Source organism: Malus sylvestris, chromosome 6 (assembly GCF_916048215.2).
Source record: "Malus sylvestris chromosome 6, drMalSylv7.2, whole genome shotgun sequence".
Lineage (NCBI taxonomy): Eukaryota > Viridiplantae > Streptophyta > Magnoliopsida > Rosales > Rosaceae > Malus > Malus sylvestris.
The window spans coordinates 3,954,046-3,975,021 of NC_062265.1; the positions used below are offsets into that span (position 1 = coordinate 3,954,046).

At 39.3% G+C, this 20,976-nt stretch overlaps 1 protein-coding gene across 3 annotated transcripts; it reads left to right on the forward strand.

Annotated features, from left to right (window-relative positions):
- Positions 1–18,169: 18,169 nt before the first annotated feature.
- On the forward strand, positions 18,170–20,655 carry LOC126627001 (protein LOL1). 3 transcript variants are annotated; one of them, XM_050296416.1, is made up of 6 exons: positions 18,170–18,331; positions 18,942–19,140; positions 19,561–19,674; positions 19,775–19,888; positions 19,974–20,083; positions 20,334–20,655. In XM_050296416.1, exons 2-6 carry the CDS (start codon positions 19,059–19,061, stop codon positions 20,370–20,372), a joined length of 459 nt encoding a protein of 152 aa, XP_050152373.1. In that variant the 5' UTR covers positions 18,170–18,331; positions 18,942–19,058; the 3' UTR covers positions 20,373–20,655. The 3 variants fall into 3 exon arrangements, with proteins under 3 accessions (XP_050152373.1, XP_050152374.1, XP_050152372.1); XM_050296417.1 differs by having other exon boundaries at positions 18,193–18,335; XM_050296415.1 differs by lacking the exon at positions 18,170–18,331 and adding an exon at positions 18,512–18,724.
- Positions 20,656–20,976: the final 321 nt, after the last annotated feature.

Below are 20,976 nucleotides of genomic sequence, written 5' to 3' on the forward strand. Positions count from 1 at the left end.
CAACATATAATATATGTATCATATATGATAATATATATATATATATATATATATAACTATTTTTATTGAAAGTAGTTAGATATTCATATTTAAATATTCAAACTAAAAGTTTGAGTAAAGATGCATAAAAAAAAATAGGGTTAGTTTGGTATTGTCGTGCTTTAAAAAAAAAAAAAACTATTTATGTTGTGCTATGAGAATAAATTACTGTAAAATAAAGTTGTTGAATGTTTGGTTTACTTTTTATTTTTTATTTTATTTTATTTTTTTTTATAAAAGTGCTTTAAACAAAAAAAAAAGTGTATGAGTGTTTGGTAAACTTGTATATAAATTGTTATGATATGAATATGTTAAATGACTAAACAGAATATGATATTTAATGTGATGTAATAATTATTAAAGAGAATAATGTAGGAGCAAAGATTGTAATTTTGTAAAATATGTGAGGGTATACTTGTTATTTGAAAATTTAATTAAATGGACATTGATCACTATGCTTTTAAAAAAAAAAACTTTTTTAGAAGCATTGTAGACCTTACTTCTGCTTTTTTATTGTCATTGACAACAGTTAAAAAAAAAACATTTTTTTTTTGTTCTACCAAACATATTTGATATTCCATATTTTATTAAATAAGCTGTTTTTTCATACAATGATATATATATTTATATGTAGATATGTACACACACCAATAAAGAGAGGAATAAATGAGTTGCGAACTCCTCATTCTAGATATTTGAACTTAAGATCCTCACTTACAAGTAAAGGATAGTACAATTAGACCGTAGTATTAACGACTTTTGAGATGATTTAGGGTATTATTCAACGGTATTTACGTCTGCTAAACTGCTAATGATCCCAAGACCTTATTGGTCTATAGGATTGTATTGAATGGATAACTCATAGCACAGTGAAACAAAATGGACCAACATGTATTTTGGTTGAGTGTTTTATCTCTTTCGTGGTGTCGTGTCTAATTAATGATATCTGAAATAGACGCTCCAAATTTTCCTCTATTTATAATCCTAAATGGAGTTCTATGATTATGCATGTTCTTTTTCAACAATTTGGAAACACAATGGTGACGGGAGGGGTTTTACCTCGTTAAAATTATTTTGCGCTTTGAGTTAATTTGTTACTTCCACAAACTATTCTAGTATCGTTGATATATGTTTACAGTCCTATTATCGTGATTTACCAAAACAACGGATTGTCACATCATTTCATTAATCCTACGATCTAATTTGAACATATATATTGTGTACCATCACACTGCATTTCCAATTGTCGTGATCTTATTCATCAGAGTTGGTCTTATAAAGTTTGACATATATTTACATGGTAATGAACTTATTTCTATGTATTTGGAATAATTTGTTTGGTTTTGGTTTGTTTTAAATTATGGATTGTTATTTGAATGGATATTATTTTCTCGAATTGCTTAATTGAATGAATGGACTTATATTTATACATGCGACCAATTCAATCAATTTATTTCTAGGTAGGTCTAGTGGGGAAGTTAGTTGTCTGGCAGATAATGCAATCACACATACCATCTTGCGTGAACAACATTATTTTACTAACTTAATACCCAAGAAAGCTCATTTGACAACTCTCTTAGGCCCATCTAACCTGATTGAAGGATACAAAAAGGCACGTATCATGTTGTCTAATGGTAAAATTCTGACCATTAAGGAGGCACTCTATTATCCACATTTCGGAAGAATGTTGCTAAGTTTTAGAGATATTCGAGATAATAAATATCATCTTGAAACCACTGAAGATCATGATTCTGAATTTCTTTGTATCACTTCGTATGAATATGGCCAGAAGCATATTCATGAGAAGTTGGAACGCTTGCCGAATGGGTTGTACATCACAACCATTCGCGGCATAGAAGCCCATAATGTGGCCGGCCTTATGCCTGAGTTCTCGGACACTTTGTTGCTTTGACATGATTGTTTGGGACATCTTGGATGTGACAAGATGCGCCGTATCCTCAAATCTTCACATGGGCATAAGTTACATCCTTATGTTGGACTCCTACCATGCAAAGCATGTTCTTTAGGGAAGTTGAATACTCCACCCTCATATACAAAGATTATTCATGACCCCTCTAAATTTCTTCAGAGGATTCAAGGTGACATTTGCGGACCAATCCACCCAACCTGCGGACCATTTAAATATTTTATGGTGTTGGTTGATGCATCGACAAGATGGTCACATGTTTTCTTGTTGTCCACACACAACGCCGCGTTTGATAAACTTCTAGCTCAAATCATTAAGCTAAGGGCTTACCACCCTGATTATCCGATCAAGTTGATTCGACTGGATAACGCTGGAGAGTTTACGTCACAGACTTTTGACGATTATTGTATGTCAGTAGGAATTAATGTGGAGCATCTTGGGCCCCATGTCCACACCCAAAATGGCCTGACAGAAGCTTTCATAAAGCATCTTCAATTGATAGCTCAAACTTTGGTTATGAAAACCAAATTGCCGGTATCTATCTGGGGCTATGCAATATTGCATGCAGCTATGTTGGTCCGCCTGAGGCTCACCGCTACCCAACCACATTCACCGTTACAGTTGGTCATTGGATACGAGCCTGACGTCTCGCATTTACGGGTGTTTGGGTGCACCATTTATGTGCCAATAGCGCCGCCGCTACGTACCAAAATGGGTCTTTAGAGAAAAATAGGAATCTATGTCGGTTATGATTCGCCATCAATTGTTCGCTACTTAGAACCCTTGACAAGAGATCTCTTTACTGCACGTTGTACGGATTGTCACTTTAATGAGACATTCTTCTCATCGTTAGGGGGAGATAAGCATGCTAACGTTCCTGTATAACGCCACTAATTGTTGTGGTATGCTCCCACTATGTCTCATTTAGATCCCCACACTGCTTAGTCTGAAACCGAGGTGCGTCGAATTATAGATCTTCAGAGCATTGCTCAAAGTATGCTGAATGTTTTTAATGTCTAGTAAAGGTGACAAGATCACACATACCTGCTACAAACACTCCTGCAAGGATAAATGTACCCCGTGTACATTAATAACCCGCCTGGGAAGGCTGGACTGTCCTGAAGATGGGAAGGCCGCACCTTCCACGCGCAAGGTACATTGGCGGCTAGCCAATCATCTGCTTCGACCCTGAAGCATGGCAGACCCCTTGGTTCAAAGAATTCATAACCACGGAAGAGGAAAATGGCACCAACTAGTGACCCTAGTTTAAATCCAACCATCGCTCACTCATCCGTTCCAACGCATGAGGTTATTTTAGATTACGGTGATGCTTTAGATGAAACATGCTGGCCTTCACAGAATCGCGAGATTTTGGTTCACTACACAGTATTGGATGAGGTTTGGAATAGGAATGAGATGATCGTCGACGATGCATTCGTGTACTCAGTAGCTACTGACATCATGCTCAGCGATGACATTGAACCACGTTCTGTCAATGAATACCGACGTAGAACCGATTGGTCAAACTAGAAATAAGTAATCCAGGTCGAATTTGATTCGCTCGCGAAACGTAAGGTATTTGGACCTATCGTTCCTACACCACCACGTGTGAAACCCGTTAGCTACAAATGGGTTTTCATAAGGAAGCGTAATGAGAAGAATGAAATAGTGCGATACAAAGCATGCCTCGTAGCACAAGGCTTCTCTCAGCGCCCAGAGATTGATTATAAAGAAACGTATCCGCGTATCTCTATGGGGATCTAGATACGAAAATTTATATGAAAGTTCCAGAAAGACTTTCATTGACTGGTTCAAATACTTCTAAACCACGGAATACTCTCTCAATTAGGTTAAGGAGGTCACTCTATGGATTAAAACAATCTGGGCGGATGTGGTATAACCATCTGAGTGAATATTTGACAAGTCAGGGTTATGTGAACAACAAACTATACCCATGCCTGTTCATAAAGAAGTCACATTCCAGATTTGCAATTGTTGCAGTTTATGTCGATGATATGAACCTCATTGGGACTCCCGCAGAGCTTGAGTAAATTGCTACACACTTGAAATCAGAATTTGAGATGAAAGATCTTGGGAAAACTCGATAATTTCTTGGCCTGGAGATCGAGCATTGTTCAAATGGAATCCTAGTACATTAATCGAACTACACCCAAAAGGTGTTGCTACGTTTTAATGAGGATAAAACGAAGCCTTCGAGTACACTCATGGTCGTTCGAACTCTAGATGCTAAACGAGATCCCTTCCGTCCAAAGGAGGATGTGGAAGAGATTTTGGAACCTGAAGTTCCTTACCTAAGTACAATTGGGGATTTATTGTACTTGGCTCAATGCACTAGACCTGATATCTCCTTCACTGTGAATCTATTGGCTAGATACAACAATGCGCCCACACGTAGGCACTGGAATGGTGTTAAAAACATTTTCCGCTACCTCAAAGGTATTACGGATTTAGGTTTGTTCTATACTTGCGAATCTCCAAGTGTTGCCCCCTCCTATGACCCTCGGATTGATTCTTGCCTTATTGGTTACGCAGATGCTGGATATCTGTCTGATTCACATAGAGCATGTTCTCAAACAGGTTATGTCTTTATCGTTGGAGACACCGCTATATCTTGGAGGTCTACCAAGTAAATGCTAGTTGCGACTTTGTCTAACCATGTTGAGATTTTCGCCCTACATGAAGCATCGCGTGAAAGCTTTTGGTTGAGAGAAGTTATGAAACATATTCGAAGCATTAGTGGTCTTACATCAGTCGTTGACCTTCCTACGACGATCTTTGAAGACAATGCAGCATGTATCGAGCAACTGAAGAATAGATACATCAAGGGAGACAACACCCAGCACATAGCACCGATGTTCGTTTACTCGCACCAACATCATCAGAACATTGAAGTCAAGAAAATCCGTTCCCAAGACACCCTGGCCGATCTCTTTACCAAGTCATTGCCTAAGTCTACATTTCAAAAGCTCGTCCAAGGAATCTGAATGCGTAAATTATCTGAATTGAATCGCTTATAGTTCTCTTATTTAGAAGTTATGTTTAACGCAAGAGGAGTATTTAGAAGCATACTCACATGATCTTAATGTACTTTATTTCCTACGATTAGGAGCATTTTTTTCCCACTGGGTTTTTGCTACCTAACAAGGTTTTAATGAGGCACCAATCATGGGATGATCATACTCCGCTGAGTTTACTACCTTCGTCCAGTTTGACGTTCGTTTTAGACATTATGCATATTTCTCACTTTTCTCCTTAGTCTATGGGTTTTCCCCATGCCTTGGGTTTTACCATAGCGAGGTTTTGTGAATTTTACTACAAATGCATACTTCACTTAAATTTGAGACTCGCGATCACCCATTGTGCCGATGACTTCATCAACTATTCTACCTTATATGCTGAAGATCTGATGCGATGGTTTGTTGAATATTTACACACTCAAGGGGGAGTGTTGCAGTCATATTTAGAGTAGGAATGTGATTGTGTAAATTCTAGGGAATTTGGAAAAGTATCTTATATTCCTATTAGGATTAGATTACCTATTAAATATTGAAATCCTAAAGGGAAAGGTTTTTCCCTTCCTACTACTATAAATAAAGGCACAATGGGGTGAATCAAACACACCTCACAATTAAATCAATCTCTCTTCTCTCTCAATATTGCCGAAACCTCCTCTCTCTCTCTCTAAACCCTAGATCGTTCAACCAAATTTTTTAGCAAACAATATTATCTACACTAAGGAGGGATGGTAAACTTAGCCTCATAATGAGCTAATAATAATATAATTTAAATTCGTCTGACAATCACTGATATTTGGATGATAAACTCATCATATAAGCGTAAGCATGACTTAAAAAGTGCGTCATCGTTTGGGATTGTCTCTTTCTTTTGCTAGTCAGAGTGTCACTATCTTGATTAATGAATCAATCAGATGTCTATTTGAATCTGATGGTGCTCTAATTTTACTTGTAATGTCATTATGCTATAATGGTAAGAGAGACATAATTCAGTTAGGAGTTTAATCTGTGGGTAGCCCATGGATTAAAATGTCAGCATCCGATGTGATAGTGTTGTAATTAAATTTGGGAAAATGATTGGTATTTCTCTGTTGTTGATATATAACTCTCTCTCTCTCTCTCTCTCTCTCTCTCTTGTGTTCCTTTTTTATTTGTCTCGTCTCATGTTCAATGTATGGTGCCTTTGTTGCCAGATTGAAGGTACTTATAAGTTTGAAAATGCACGAGTCAAAACCATCCAGGAGTCCAATTTATAATTGAATTCATAGAGGGAATATGTATGTGTGAGTGTGTGTGTGTGTGTGTGTGGAGTAATAAGGAGTGAAGAAGTGTGGATGAAAGGTCCTCTGAGGAAGGGGAGCGAGAATGAAGAGTGTGTAGAAAATAAAAATTTGAAACTCAAACCTACTAAAAATGTTTTCAGGTTTTAGGTTTCATTTTGTGTACTTTGCCATGTACATTTGTTTCATGTTCTTCCCATCCTATTTTTTCTATTTTTTCCATATTCTTCCCATCATATTTTTTCTATTTTTTTGCTATCCCTGTTTTTTCCTTTTATTTCCTTTATGTTCCTAACAACAAATAAAGTAAAAACTAAATGGTTATCAAACGAATCTTAATTGGTTTAAACCTTCTCGTAAAGGCTTAAGTCTATTTTTTCAGCTGGTAGGGCAAAGTGCCAAAAGTTGGGGTTCATGTGTGAGGAAGTTGACAAATTGCCTTGATTGTCCTTTACAAACTTAATCATGGGTGTTGATTTGATCAATGACCTAAGAAGTGGCTGATGTTAAGACACATTTCCATATATTTGATTATGTTGTGTAACAGCTTGGTTGTTGATGTTACAGAAAATTTTCATTCCAAAGCTTATCCTAAATAATTTGTACTACCAACCAAGTTGGACAAAATTTTAATATTTCCTTGGATTTGATTCCAAAATCATTACAGATGGATTAGAATAGCCATAAGAACTTGTAGTTACGTATTTCGTTTTTAAACAATGATATGTTTACACTAAGGCAATGAGAATAAATTGATATCGAAGTTATTATAAACAAGATTCAAACCTAACACCCTTCATTTACGGTTTTATTTATGTACTCAAGATCCTGTTTTTGAATCGCCTCTCTAGTTGTGTTGCTATCGACCCCCAACAAGGAGAATGTTAATAAAGTTTAAAACAAAAAACAAATAATGTATAAGAAAGAAAAATGAGTAGCTGTGTGTGTTTTGTTTGGGAGTAAGAGAGCATTTGGTTCATTTGGGATGAGGCCAAAGCTAAGCCACTGTCGACATTTGAGGCTCCAAAGAATTGCATGAAGGTGTGGGTGCTCTTTGGCTTTGAACAAAATGCACCTCCAACTCTAAAATGTTTTTCTCATGATTGGTGCATGCACTCTCAACGTTTGATATTATTGTACAGTTTACTAATTAAGCTACCAAAATCAGCTGAATATCAGAGTATACAACGAGCAAACGAACTAATTGAATATCAAACTTTATTAAACGGAATTGTCAAGAAGGCTACATGAACCAAAGATGCTACATCTTGACTCACTTATCTCTCAAACTAAATTAAAAGCAATATGTATAGAGAACTAAACCTAAGAAACCCTAACTTAGATGGGCTAGGCCCAATTCCAAAACTAACAAGGAAAACTCAAATACTAAAATAAACATTTTCCAACACCCTTTGACAATACATGACATGAGTTTGCCAACAAACGATGTGGATGCAAGCTTGTTATGCTAATTTCCGATGCCAATTTCAATATGAAATTCCATCAGTGCAAGTGCAAGTTTCCACTGTCAGTGCCAGTGCAAGATTCCATGCCAATGCCAATGCAAGATTCCTTGCCAGTAACAGTGCAAGATTTCAATGTCAATGCCAGTGCAAGATTCCAATGCTAATGCAAGATTCCATCCAAACAGTCGAGCGATCATTGTAGGAGTCAATAACAAGCCAGAGACACAAGCCCAATAGCAACAATACGTGGGCCACAAAACCTCAAAACAGCCATATTTTTTCCCTTCCTTTTTCCCTTTTTTTCTTCCTTTTTCCTTTTTTTTCCCTTCTGTTCTAACATACAACATATCTTTTCTATTTTCCTATTGTTTCCTTCTGTGCAAACCAACAACATCAACCTTTTTTTTTCGTGGGTGTAGGGTTGTGGAGACAGATCCAGATGCAGAAACGGCGCAGGTATGAGATTGCTTGGGATGTAGGTCAGACGCTGGAGGATGGGACAATAACGAACGACGAACAATGAATAACGACAATTTTTTTTTCCAACTTCAACCAATTTATCTAAACTAGAATAATCAAACAGCGGAAGATGACAACAAATTGACACGGCACATGCAAGAGCATATTAAATCTCGAAGGATCAAACCTGCTCTGATACCAAGTTGAATATTAGAGTACATAACGAACAAACGAACTAACTGAATATAAAAAAAATTTTATTAAACAAAATTGTCAAGAAGGCTACATAAACCATAGATGCTACATCTTGACTCACTTATCTCTCAAACTAAATTACAAGCAATATTTATAGAGAACTAAACCTAAAAAACCCTAATTTGGATGGGCTAAGCCCAATTCCTAAACTAACAAGGAAAACTCAAATACTAAAATAAACATAAATACTAATATTTTCCAACAAAATCATAATCGTATCCATATCGTATCCATTCCATCCACTCTCAACGTTTACACTAATTCAAAATTAATAAGAAATTGGAGCATTTGCTTTTCAGAAGTTCAGTTTCTTGTTAATTTGGCTCACAAGTTTAGTTTCTGCGTAAACAAATGGTTATTGTTGCTGTACAGAAACGACACTCTAGAAATTAAAACAAAATCCTAATGGATGTTCTTACCATATACTAATTCAAATTTGACGCCGCATCAGGTCACAAATTTGATTTTGCTGCTTCGTAGGCTGGGGATGATGACGAGGTGCAAAATAAAATTTAAATTTGAGTCAAAGAAGCTAGGACAGAAGGGTAGAGTTCAAGAGAGCAAAATGCGTTTAGGAACGTGGAATGTAGGAACCTTAACGGGAAAATCTATGGAAGTAGTGGAAGTTATGGTGAGGAGAAGGATAAATATTATGTGCCTACAAGAAACTAAGTGGGTTGGTAGTAAGGCAAAGGATCTAGAAAACTCAGGGTTTAAACTTTGGTATTCGGGCACAAATAGAACGAGAAACGGTGTTGGCATCATCGTGGACAAGACCTTGGTACAAGATGTTGTAGATGTCAAGAGGGTAGGAGATAGAATCATGGCAATCAAGATTGTAATAGGACAAGAACTTATCAATGTGATTAGTGCGTACGCACCTCAAGTAGGGTTGGATACGAGTTCGAAGGAGAAATTTTGGGAAGATCTTGGAGACTTGGTGCAAGGAATTGCTCAGACGGAGAAGTTATTTATAGGAGGAGATTTAAATGGACACGTGGGCAGGGAGACAGGCAACTATGGAGGTTTTCATGGTGGCCATGGTTTTGGGGAGAGAAACGAGGATGGGGAAGCTATCTTGGATTTTGCAATGGCATATGATCTCTTCTTAGCCAACACCTTCTTTAAGAAAAGAGAAGAACATGTGATCACCTACAAGAGTGGGTCGTCAAAAACACAAATAGATTTTCTTCTAATGAGGAAAGGGGATCGTATAACTTGTAAGGATTGCAAAGTTATACCAGGAGAGAGCGTGGCTAATCAACATCGCTTGTTGGTGATGGATGTACATATTAAAAGAGTAAGACAAAAGAACAAGACTTGGAAGTGCCCAAGAACTAGATGGTGGAATCTAAAAGAAGAAAAACAAGCCATTTTCAAAGAGAAGGTAATCACCCAATGTGTGTGGGATAGAGAGGGGGAAGCTAGCCAAATGTGGGATTCCATGGCTAGTTGTATCCGAAAAGTAGCAAAAGAGGTATTAGGAGAGTCCAAGGGCTTTGCCCCACACCAAAAGGAATCTTGGTGGTGGAATGAGGAGGTACAAACAAAGGTGAAGGCTAAGAAGGAATGTTGTAAAGCCTTATACAAGGAGAGGACCGATGAAAATGGTGAAAGGTATAGAAAAGCGAAGCAAGAGGCGAAGAAAGCTGTCAGAGAAGCTAAGTTAGCGGCTTACGACGATATGTATAAACGACTAGATACCAAAGAAGGAGAGTTGGATATCTATAAACTAGCTAGAGCAAGGGAAAAGAAGACAAGGGACCTAAACCAAGTGAGGTGCATCAAGGATGAGGATGGAAAGGTTCTTGCTACAGAGAACGCGGTTAAAGACAGATGGAGAGGTTATTTTCATAATCTTTTCAATGAAGGACATGAAAGGAGTGCTTCTTTAGGGGAGTTGAGTAACTCAGAAGAGTGTAGAAACTACTCCTTTTATCGTCGAATCCGGAAGGAAGAAGTGGTTGTAGCTTTGAAGAAGATGAAGCATAGAAAAGCAATAGGCCCAGACGATATACCAATCGAAGTGTGGAAAGTTTTGGGAGAGACAGGTATAACATGGCTCACTGACCTTTTCAATAGGATTTTGAAAACGAAGAAGATGCCAAATGAGTGGCGAACGAGCACTTTGGTGCCTATCTACAAGAATAAGGGCGACGTACAAAATTGCATGAACTATAGGGGTATTAAGCTAATGAGTCATACAATGAAGCTCTGGGAGAGAGTCATTGAGCATAGATTGAGGCAAGAGACACGGGTTTCGGACAACCAATTCGGGTTCATGCCAGGGCGCTCAACCATGGAGGCAATCTATCTCTTACGAAGATTGATGGAAAGATATAGAGATGGGAAAAAGGATTTACACATGGTCTTTATAGATTTGGAAAAAGCGTATGATAGGGTCCCAAGAGACATTCTTTGGAGGATTTTAGAGAAGAAAGGAGTACGAGTAGCATATATCCAAGCTATAAAGGATATGTATGAAGGAGCAAAGACTGCCGTAAGAACTCATGAAGGACAAACCGAAAGCTTTCCCATAACTGTACGATTACATCAAGGCTCATCCTTAAGTCCTTACCTTTTTGCGTTGGTAATGGATGAGTTAACAGGACATATTCAAGACGATATTCCTTGGTGTATGCTTTTCGCAGACGATATAGTGTTGATAGATGAAACTCAGGAAGGGGTAAATGCAAAGCTTAACCTTTGGAGAGAAGTGTTGGAATCTAAAGGTCTTCGCCTAAGCCGATCAAAGACAGAATATATGGAGTGCAAGTTCAGTGCAAATGGAGGCCAAAACGAGTTAGGGGTGAGGATCGGAGATCAAGAAATACCAAAGAGCGACCGTTTTCGTTACCTAGGATCTATCTTGCAAAAGAACGGAGAATTAGATGGAGATCTCAACCATAGAATACAAGCTGGATGGATGAAGTGGAAGAGTGCATCCGGCGTGTTGTGTGACCGCCGTATGCCACTGAAGCTTAAGGGAAAATTTTATAGGACGGCAATAAGGCCGGCGATGCTGTATGGCACAGAATGTTGGGCGGTGAAACATCAACACGTACACAAAATGGGTGTAGCGGAGATGAGGATGCTTCGTTGGATGTGTGGGCACACGAGAAAGGATAAGATTAGGAATGAGGATATCCGGGGTAAAGTAAGAGTAGCCGAAATTGAAGGAAAGATGAGAGAAAATCGGTTACGGTGGTTTGGACATGTGCAAAGAAGGCCTACTGACGCTCCGATTAGAAGATGCGACTATGGGGCAGAGGTTCAGGGCCGAAGGGGTAGAGGAAGACCTAGGAAAACTTTGGAAGAGACTCTAAGAAAAGACTTAGAGTACTTGGATCTAACGAAGGACATGACACAGGATCGAGCACAATGGCGTTCTAAGATTCATATAGTCGATCCCACTCAGTGACTTGGATTTTCCAAGTCTCCAACCAAGAAGTTTTCCTCACTCGGGAAATTAAGGGAACACTACCCCAACCTACATGCTCCACTCAGAAAGCTTCAACATACAAGCTTCAACAAAAGAAAATTCAAAGAACTTAGCGAAGAAGGCTTTGGTGTATTTAACACAATACGTTGAAATGAAGGAAAGCTTATTTATTGATATCCCCGATAAGCTACAAATATGTACATATACATGAGTCAAAATAAACACACAAGAGGGAGCCTTCACAAAGGTTGCTTAGGAGAAGTCTCAGCAGTCGGTAGAGCCCCAGAAAGAGAAGGCACCGGAGGGGGATCATTTGGAGCCTCAGTACTGGACAGAACCCTAGAAGGAGGAGGCATCAGAGGTTGATCATTTGGAGCTTCATTACGCGGTACAGCCCCAGAAGACGAAGGCAATAAATGCCTTTGGAACAAACCCACAAATCTCTGATGATCAAGTAAAACCTGACCATCAGTTTCCTTCATCTGGTCAAGCTTCCTCTTCATGTTTGTAGCATAGTCATGTGCGATCCGGTGCAACTGTTTATTCTCATGCTTGAGCCCTCTAATCTCCTGTTTGAGACTCATCACTTCAGCCGCCAATGATTCAACTTGGCGGGTTCGAGCAAATAGGCGTTGGGCCATATTAGACACAGAACCTGCACACTGAACACTGAGAGCCAGCGAATCCTTAACAGCTAACTCATCAGACCGTTTGGAAAGTAGTCTGTTATCTTTGGGAGTGAGAAGGTTCCTGGCCACCACCGCAGCGGTCATATCATTCTTCATCACGGAATCCCCAACGGTAAGAGGACCAGTTGGGGAGACGAAGGATGGGCGCCATATGTTGTCTGGAGAAGGCGGGGCTGCCTCTTCAACAAGGTTCAAGTCAAAACGACGGTCGGAGGGGCCAGACATTTTCAAAGGTGTTGAAGAGAGAAGAGGTCGGACAAATCAAGATCTTAGAAGTGCAAGAATGAAGCTTCTACTGGTGGAGATTCAAGTGTGCTTTGGAACTTAATGCCAGCCCCTATAAAAATCTGCACTCGACGGAGCTTCAGAAATCAAAGAGGCGCCTGCTCAGAAATCGAAGAGGCGTTTGCTTTCTCAAAAGTTGGGCTGCTTATAGATCACGAGGGTTGATCTCAGAAATCGAAGAGCCGTTTGCTTTCTCAAAAGTTGGGCTGTTCAAAGACCACGAAGGCCGATCTCAGAAATCGAAGAGGCGCTCGCTTTCTCAAAAGCTGGGCTCCCTAGAGACCACGAGGGCCGATCTCAGAAATCGAAGAGGCACCTACTTTTCCAGCTTTGTCAGCACCTGTCACACGCACACTCAGCTTTGCGGAAATTATGGGCATTCTGTCAAAGACTTCTGGGGAAGTAGAAAACACATGAATCTTACTGTTCAATCACCCATTTCCCACACGCAACAATAGCTCATGGGTACCACAGATAACTTTGCCAAAGTTCTCTGCCAAAGTTGAGCACGTGAAGCTTGCAGCTCCCACTACATCGCTCTGACCAAGAAGGGTAAAAGAATAGCAAAGAAACAGCACTAACAAAGTTTAGACCCATAAATTTTGAAGGTCTAGCTACCATATTATTACCCACAAGGGTAAAGGAACAGTACCACTGCTGGATAATTGGAAAGTCCATGTATGTCAACCTCTGTGCTTCGTGGCAAGGTAGACTAGCAAACATGCCCAACCTTTACTCACATTCGAGAAAACACTCCCAATAAGATTGCTTGCTCCAAAATCGAAGAGGCACCGTCCTCCGAATCTAAAGAGCCAGACTCCCAACATGACTACTTTCTTAAAAATCGAAGAGAGGGTAAAGGAACAGTACCATTGCTGGATAATTGGAAAGTCCCTGTGTGTCAACCTCTATGCTTCGTGGCAAGGTAGACTAGCAAACATGCCCAACCTTTACTCACATTCGAGAAAACACTCCCAACAAGATTGCTTGCTCCAAAATCGAAGAGGCACCGCCCTCCGAATCTCGAGAGCCACTCTCCCAACATGATTACTTTCTCAAAAATCGAAGAGACACTGCTCCCCGAATCTCGAGAGCCAGACCCCCAGCATGATTGCTTTCTCAAAAATCGGTGAGGCACCGTTCTCCGAATCAATCGAAGAGGCGCTCGCTTTCTCAAAAGCTGGGCTGCTCAGAGACCACGAGGGCCGATCTCAGAAATCGAAGAGGCACCTACTTTTCTAGTTCAATCACCCACTTCCCACACGCAACAATAACTCATGGGTACCACAGATCACTTTGCCAAAGTTCTCTGCCAAAGTTGAGCACGTGAAGCTTGCAGCTCCCACTACATCGCTCTGACCAAGAAAGGTAAAAGAATAGCAAAGAAACAGCACTAACAAAGTTTAGACACATAAATTTTGAAGGTCTAGCTACCATATTATTACCCACAAGGGTAAAGGAACAGTACCACTGCTGGATAATTGGAAAGTCCCTGTGTGTCAACCTCTGTGCTTCGTGGCAAGGTAGACTAGCAAACATGCCCAACCTTTACTCACATTCGAGAAAATAGTCCCAACAAGATTGCTTGCTCCAAAATCGAAGAGGCACCGTCCTCCGAATCTCGAGAGCCAGACTCCCAACATGACTACTTTCTCAAAATCGAAGAGAGGGTAAAGGAACAGTACCATTGCTGGATAATTGGAAAGTCCCTGTGTGTCAACCTTTGTGCTTCGTGGCAAGGTAGACTAGCAAACATGTCCAACCTTTACTCACATTCGAGACAACACTCCCAACAAGATTGCTTGCTCCAAAATCGAAGAGGCACCGCCCTCCGAATCTCGAGAGCCAGACTCCCAACATGAATACTTCCTCAAAAATCGAAGAGACACTGCTATCCGAATCTCGAGAGTCAGACCCTCAGCATGATTGCTTTCTCAAAAATCGAAGAGGCATCGTTCTCCGAATCTCGAGAGCCAGATACCACAGACCACTTTTTCAAAGTGCTCTGACAGAGTTAAAACATGTGAAACTGGCAGCTCCCACTACCGTGCTATGACCAAGCAGGGTAAAGGAATAGCATTACTATTTGTTGTTAGGGAGACTCCTATATATGTCGACCTCCATCCCCAACGGACAGGCAGACCTGCAAAAATGCTCAACCCTTCATCATATCTGAGAGGGCACTCCCAACAAAGCCTTTCGAAATATTCAGCTTTCTTTCCCCCCGATAATACCTCTGCAAACAAGCTATACTAGAGCAAGAATATCTCATATCATCAGGGTTAAAAGCAAGAGTATCCCATATCATGCTTTTTCCCTGTTTTTTTCTTTTGGCCTTGTTTTTACCTGCAAGACAAGGAGAAAGAGAGCAATCAGTCAGCACTTGGAATCAAGCTTCCAGCCAGGAAGCGTAACAGCACACGTGCCGATACATCCATTACTCTGTCAAAAGCAAAAGTATCCCATATCAAAAGGGTGGAACGTACTCTAGATTTGATGGACTTGTTTTGACCCTCAAATTCTTCAGTCGGCCTTATACTCTGGAGGAAACCAGAAAACCCTCCAGCTCAGTTCAAGAATAAGCCTGTGGAAAGTTACTTCTTCAAAAGCAAAAGTATCTCATATCATCTCTTCTCATTTTTCTTCTCTTTATCCTTCATGCTGCTGCAAGATGGGGAGAAGGTGAACAATTAGTCGGAGCTCTGATTGCTTACCTTGTCTGTCACCTCTTTCAGCAGACCCCCTAGCTCGGCGACTTGGGGGACTCCTACTACATGGTTTGTATCGCGCTTGACCAAGCCTGAAACTACAAGTAAGCTTCAAGTGAAATTGATACATTACCTTGTGCATCTCCACCAGTTAAAGATACCACCCCTGGATGGAGGAAGAGTACTTCCAGAGAAGATGCCACATCTACCTATGAGACAGATAAGGCAAGTCAAGACGACACCACACTCCGATACTTAGAAGTTTCGTGATTACGAGATCATTCTCCCACAATATTTGCTAATGTCATTTGTACTAAATCATTCACTCGTACTCACTAAAGGAGAGCTTGAACCTATGTACTTGTGTAAACCCTTCACAATTAATGAGAACTCTTCTATTCCGTGGACGTAGCCAATCTGGGTGAACCACGTACATCTTGTGTTTGCTTTCCTATCTCTATCCATTTATATACTTATCCACACTAATGACCGGAGCAATCTAGCGAAGATCACAAAAAGCGACCGTTTTCGTTACCTAGGATCTATCTTGCAAGAGAACGGAGAATTAGATGGAGATCTCAACCATAGAATACGAGCTGGATGGAAAGAGTGCATCCGGCGTGTTGTGTGACCGTCGTAGGCCATTGAAGCTCAAGGGAAAATTTTATAGGACGGCAATAAGGCTAGCGATGTTGTATGGCAGAGAATGTTGGGTGGTGAAGCATCAACACGTACACAAAATGGGTGTAGCGGAGATGAGGATGCTTCGTGGGATGTGTGGGCACACGAGAAAGGATAAGATTGGGAATGAGGATATCCGAGGTAAAGTAGGAGTAGCCGAAATTGTAGGAAAGATGAGAGAAAATCGGCTCTGGTGATTTGGACATGTGCAAAGAAGGCCGACTGACGCTCCGGTTCGAAGATGTGACTACGGGACAGAGGTTCAGGGCCGAAGGGGTAGAGGAAGACCTAGGAAAACTTTGGAAGAGACTCTAAGAAAAGACTTAGAGTACTTGGATCTAACGGAGGACATGACACAAAACCGAGCGCAATGGCGTTCTAGGATTCATATAGCCAACCCCACTTAATGGGAAAAGGCTTTGTTGTTGTTGTTGTTGTGTTGATATGATACAGCTTCAAATTTGAATAATTGAAGGACATGTCCATAACACTAATGGTAAGAATATCCACTCAGGATCAAGTTAGACCGTGGAGAACAGCCAACTGAAGTACAACCATGGTGGTCCCTTTCTCCTTTTCCAAACTTATCTATGGGCAACCGGGTTTTTTGTTGTTTTCCCTCAAAACTTTCAACTTATTACAAGCCCATACTTTATAGCCTCTTCTTTGATTTACTACTCATTTTGTTTCTTCCTTCCCCAACTTTTACACTAATTTCCACTATGATATGTATTTTCTCGATTGCTAGTGGTTCTTAACATAGGATAGTATTTATTTGTTCATGACTCACTAGGTTTATTTGCATGCATGTTCAAGAACAGGGAAGTTTATATTAGGTCCTTCGATCCTGATCAGTTCTAACAGAAGAAAAAGCAGCCTTCCTTGGTCATACATGAACTGAATAAAAAAACGACCCAATATATATGTAGTAGCTACGTAGCACCTTAAAAAAAATGGAATAACTATGCTTAGTATATATGGGGTACCAATCCGAAGAACTTGATGCATTGTCGATATTTGTTAGATACATATTGTGTTTGCATTTGTTAATACTGACATACCTCCTTTGTTAGAGAATATGGGATCGGATAAGATTATATACTGTATTAAGACATTTTGAAGAAAAAAATGGATAAAAACTTCCATAATTTGTCTAAGTTTGTAGGGTACTACTATTCCTAATGACTAACCTTCAATTTGGAAAAAATAAGGAAATTGCCGTTTTTTTTTTCTTTTCAAAATGTCTTTAATATAGCGAATATCATCTTCAAGCAATTCCTCTATAACAAACGAGGCAACAATGTACTAATTATATTCTGTAGATTTGTACTCGATAGCACTATACAGTCTATACTAGCCAATCACTGTTTGTTGAAATGATGATTACAAGCTTACCAGCAGAATGCATACAAGTGGGCAGTAGCACCTGTTACGTTTCCAACAATCAAAAATCAAAAAATGCTGCACCGTCAAGATATGAAAAGGATGGTAAATGCAAGTTACGATGTATGTGTGTGTACTACTTGTTTATACTGAATTTTATGTAGAGTACAGATGAGATAGCGATCGAACTTTTACTCTCAACTCGTCTCCCTCAACTATATACGTATATCCAAAAGACCATAATAATAATGAAAAAAGATGCAGGACCACCACCTAATTTGTTAAAGTACTTTGCATTTCATTTCATGGTCGATCGATAGCCTTTTCACATAAGGCCCTGATTATTCCTTCGACTCGCGTGGTTCACTGCAGACCGTCCAATGCTCCTTCCCAAAGGAGAGCGTGTGGCTGATTGTTTCACTCACGTGCATGCAGTGCACACCAGTAGAGACTAGAGAGAGAGAGAGAGAGAGAGAGAGAGAGAGAGAGAGAGAGAGCGAGGGAGAGAGGGGAGGGGAGCTGTGTAGGTCCAGCAGTGTGCCTCACAAAGTTGATCTTGATATACCACCAGCAGAAACATGGAAGTTAATCACCCCCCATCTATCTTTAGGAAAAAAGGAGACCATGAAAGTCTCATTGCAGCTTAAGAAATTAAATGAACTAATCAGTGTGGGGAAAACAGGTAGGTAGGAAATCTTGTTTTAGCCTTTTAGGGTTTTATTTATTTATTTATTTATTTTTATAATGCATCGGTGTATAGAATGCATCGATATTTTCTTTTTGTTCAGATACATTGATGTTTGAACAGTTAGATTTTTACTGTCAAAATTTAGCCACGTAAATTCAGTCATTCAGTGCAAAGTTTTTTCTTGTTTTAACACCTCTCTTTCTAAATAGTAATCTCTCTCTCTCTCTCGCTCTCTCGCTCTCTTCCACTTGATCTGCAAGTGGCAAATAAATAAAGGCATGTGTGTTTGCTGCTTGCCCCAATTAAGGTTTTTCAACTGAAATCCATTGCATACCCTTTCTTGTCATGCTTTTCTTTCTCTTTCTGGGCATCTTCATTTAACGTAAGGTATCCTATAGCTTTCAATAAATTTGTATTTAATTTAACTATTTGAAATTAGACAATGCATCTCTCGAGATTTTCCTCTTCAACTGCTCCTCCAATTGTCTATGAAATTATGAATTGTATATATAATCCTGTTTAGATGTTATATATACAAAAAATAGGGTTAATTTTGTGTTTATTTTAATTCAAGTGGTATTTGATTTGTTTTCCGTGTTTCCAGGAATGGTAAGAAGAATGTGATGTCCCCTGGATCTGAGGCAGTTGGCTTTTAGAAGCTAAGAAGTAGGAGGAGAGATAAATAATAAAAGGAGTTTTACAGGAGAGATTTGATTTGATAATGCCAGTACCACTTGCCCCATATCCAACTCCTCCTCCAGCACCACCACCACCACCACCATACACATCACCACCTGCAAATGGTATCTAGCAAAATACTCACCATCTGTCAAATTTATTTCATTTATTTGGCTTAAAAAAATGTGAATTTTCTGTCTATTTTCCTGCTGAGAAAAATGATGGATCGGCTTAGAATTCTGGACATTGCACAAAATTGGTGTAACAAACCAAATGTCACACAATTTTGCTTTTGATTTTCCGTTTATTGGGTTAGGATTGTTGCTTATGTCGCTTGCGTTAAGCTTTCTTTGTTTTCAGTTCTCAGAGAAAATTTGTTTTTGAACAAATATTCGGCTAGGATTGTTGCTTAAGTCATATATTAGTAGTGAATTTTCGGGTCTGCACTGCATCAATACTTTACATGCTCATCAATTTTACAACCGACCAATCCATGTCAATTAATGATTCAGTTATCTATGAAAACAAACTTTGTTGTTCTTCAGGTGCACAGAGCCAGCTTGTGTGCTCTGGATGCCGGAACCTTTTACTCTATCCTGTTGGAGCCACCTCTGTATGCTGTGCTGTTTGCAATGCCGTGACTGCTGTGCCGCCTCCTGGTATGTATTCATTTTCGTTCTTGAAATAAATTTGATGTAATTTCGACCGTAAATTTAGCAAAGCCTAAATGTAATAAAATTCATGTGTCACTCTGAGCAGGCACAGAAATGGCACAGCTAGTCTGCGGAGGATGCCACACCCTACTCATGTATATCCGTGGAGCAACGAGTGTTCAATGTTCTTGCTGTCACACGGTCAATCTAGCCTTGGAAGGTATAAATTGAATCACTGAGAGATGCAATGTTTTTTCTCTTAATCAGTCAAATGGACATAAGAATCAAATGTGCATTTGTGACAGCAAATCAGGTTGCACATGTGAATTGTGGGAACTGCAGGATGCTGTTAATGTATCAATATGGAGCAAGATCTGTCAAATGTGCGGTATGCAATTTTGTGACATCCGTTGGGGTGAGTACAACTAACGAGTTTCTGCTGTATATTGCGGTTTATAAATCCTTTCTAATGTATTCAAAATGGGGTCAAATTATAATTAAGAAAGTAAATTCAATGAAGAGTTAGGGTTAGGTCATCTTGTTGCTACCAAAAGTAAATTACTGAACATTTATAACTTCATAGATTATTCTGTAGTCTTTTGCATTTGCAGAAACTACTTACATTCCTTTTTAGATAACTAATGTGAGTTCATTCGCATCGTCAGGTCCCGGCGAACACCCCCGAACAGAAATTCAACAACTAAAAGTTATCATACACTACTATTGCAAGATGCTACGTACAACTTTGGGTTTGCATCTTAAATTACAAGAGTTTTCCTCCAATATTTCGTCTCTCTTAGTGAGAAGAGAAAACTTTCTTGCTCCTTCACATGTATAGAGTTACGTCTTTTTCCTTGCGTGAATAAGTAGTTATGTCAAGATTTGGATCTATGAGAAGTTTCTACAACAAGACTATGAAAATTTGAGTGCATTATTGAAAATCTTTGGATAAAGATATATATAAACTTTCTGCTTTTGAATTGTCAATTGTGAATTTTGTCATATATAATATGGAAAATATGATTGGTTAGCAGTCAATTAAGATGCATGCCCACCACATTCATCCAAAGAAAATTAAAATGGTGGACCACCAGGAGAAGATATTTCAGTAAATTAATTTGAGGTGAGGATTCATTAATTATTTAGGCATGTAATTTGGTGATATATATTGGTTATAATGTATGATTTTGACTCCAAGTTTCCAACAGTAACCTCTGAGATTTGTAGATTGAGAACATCTAGAAGGAATCTCTTAACACACGTATAATAGAAATTTACAGCTTAATTTTCATGTATTGCAAAATTTGG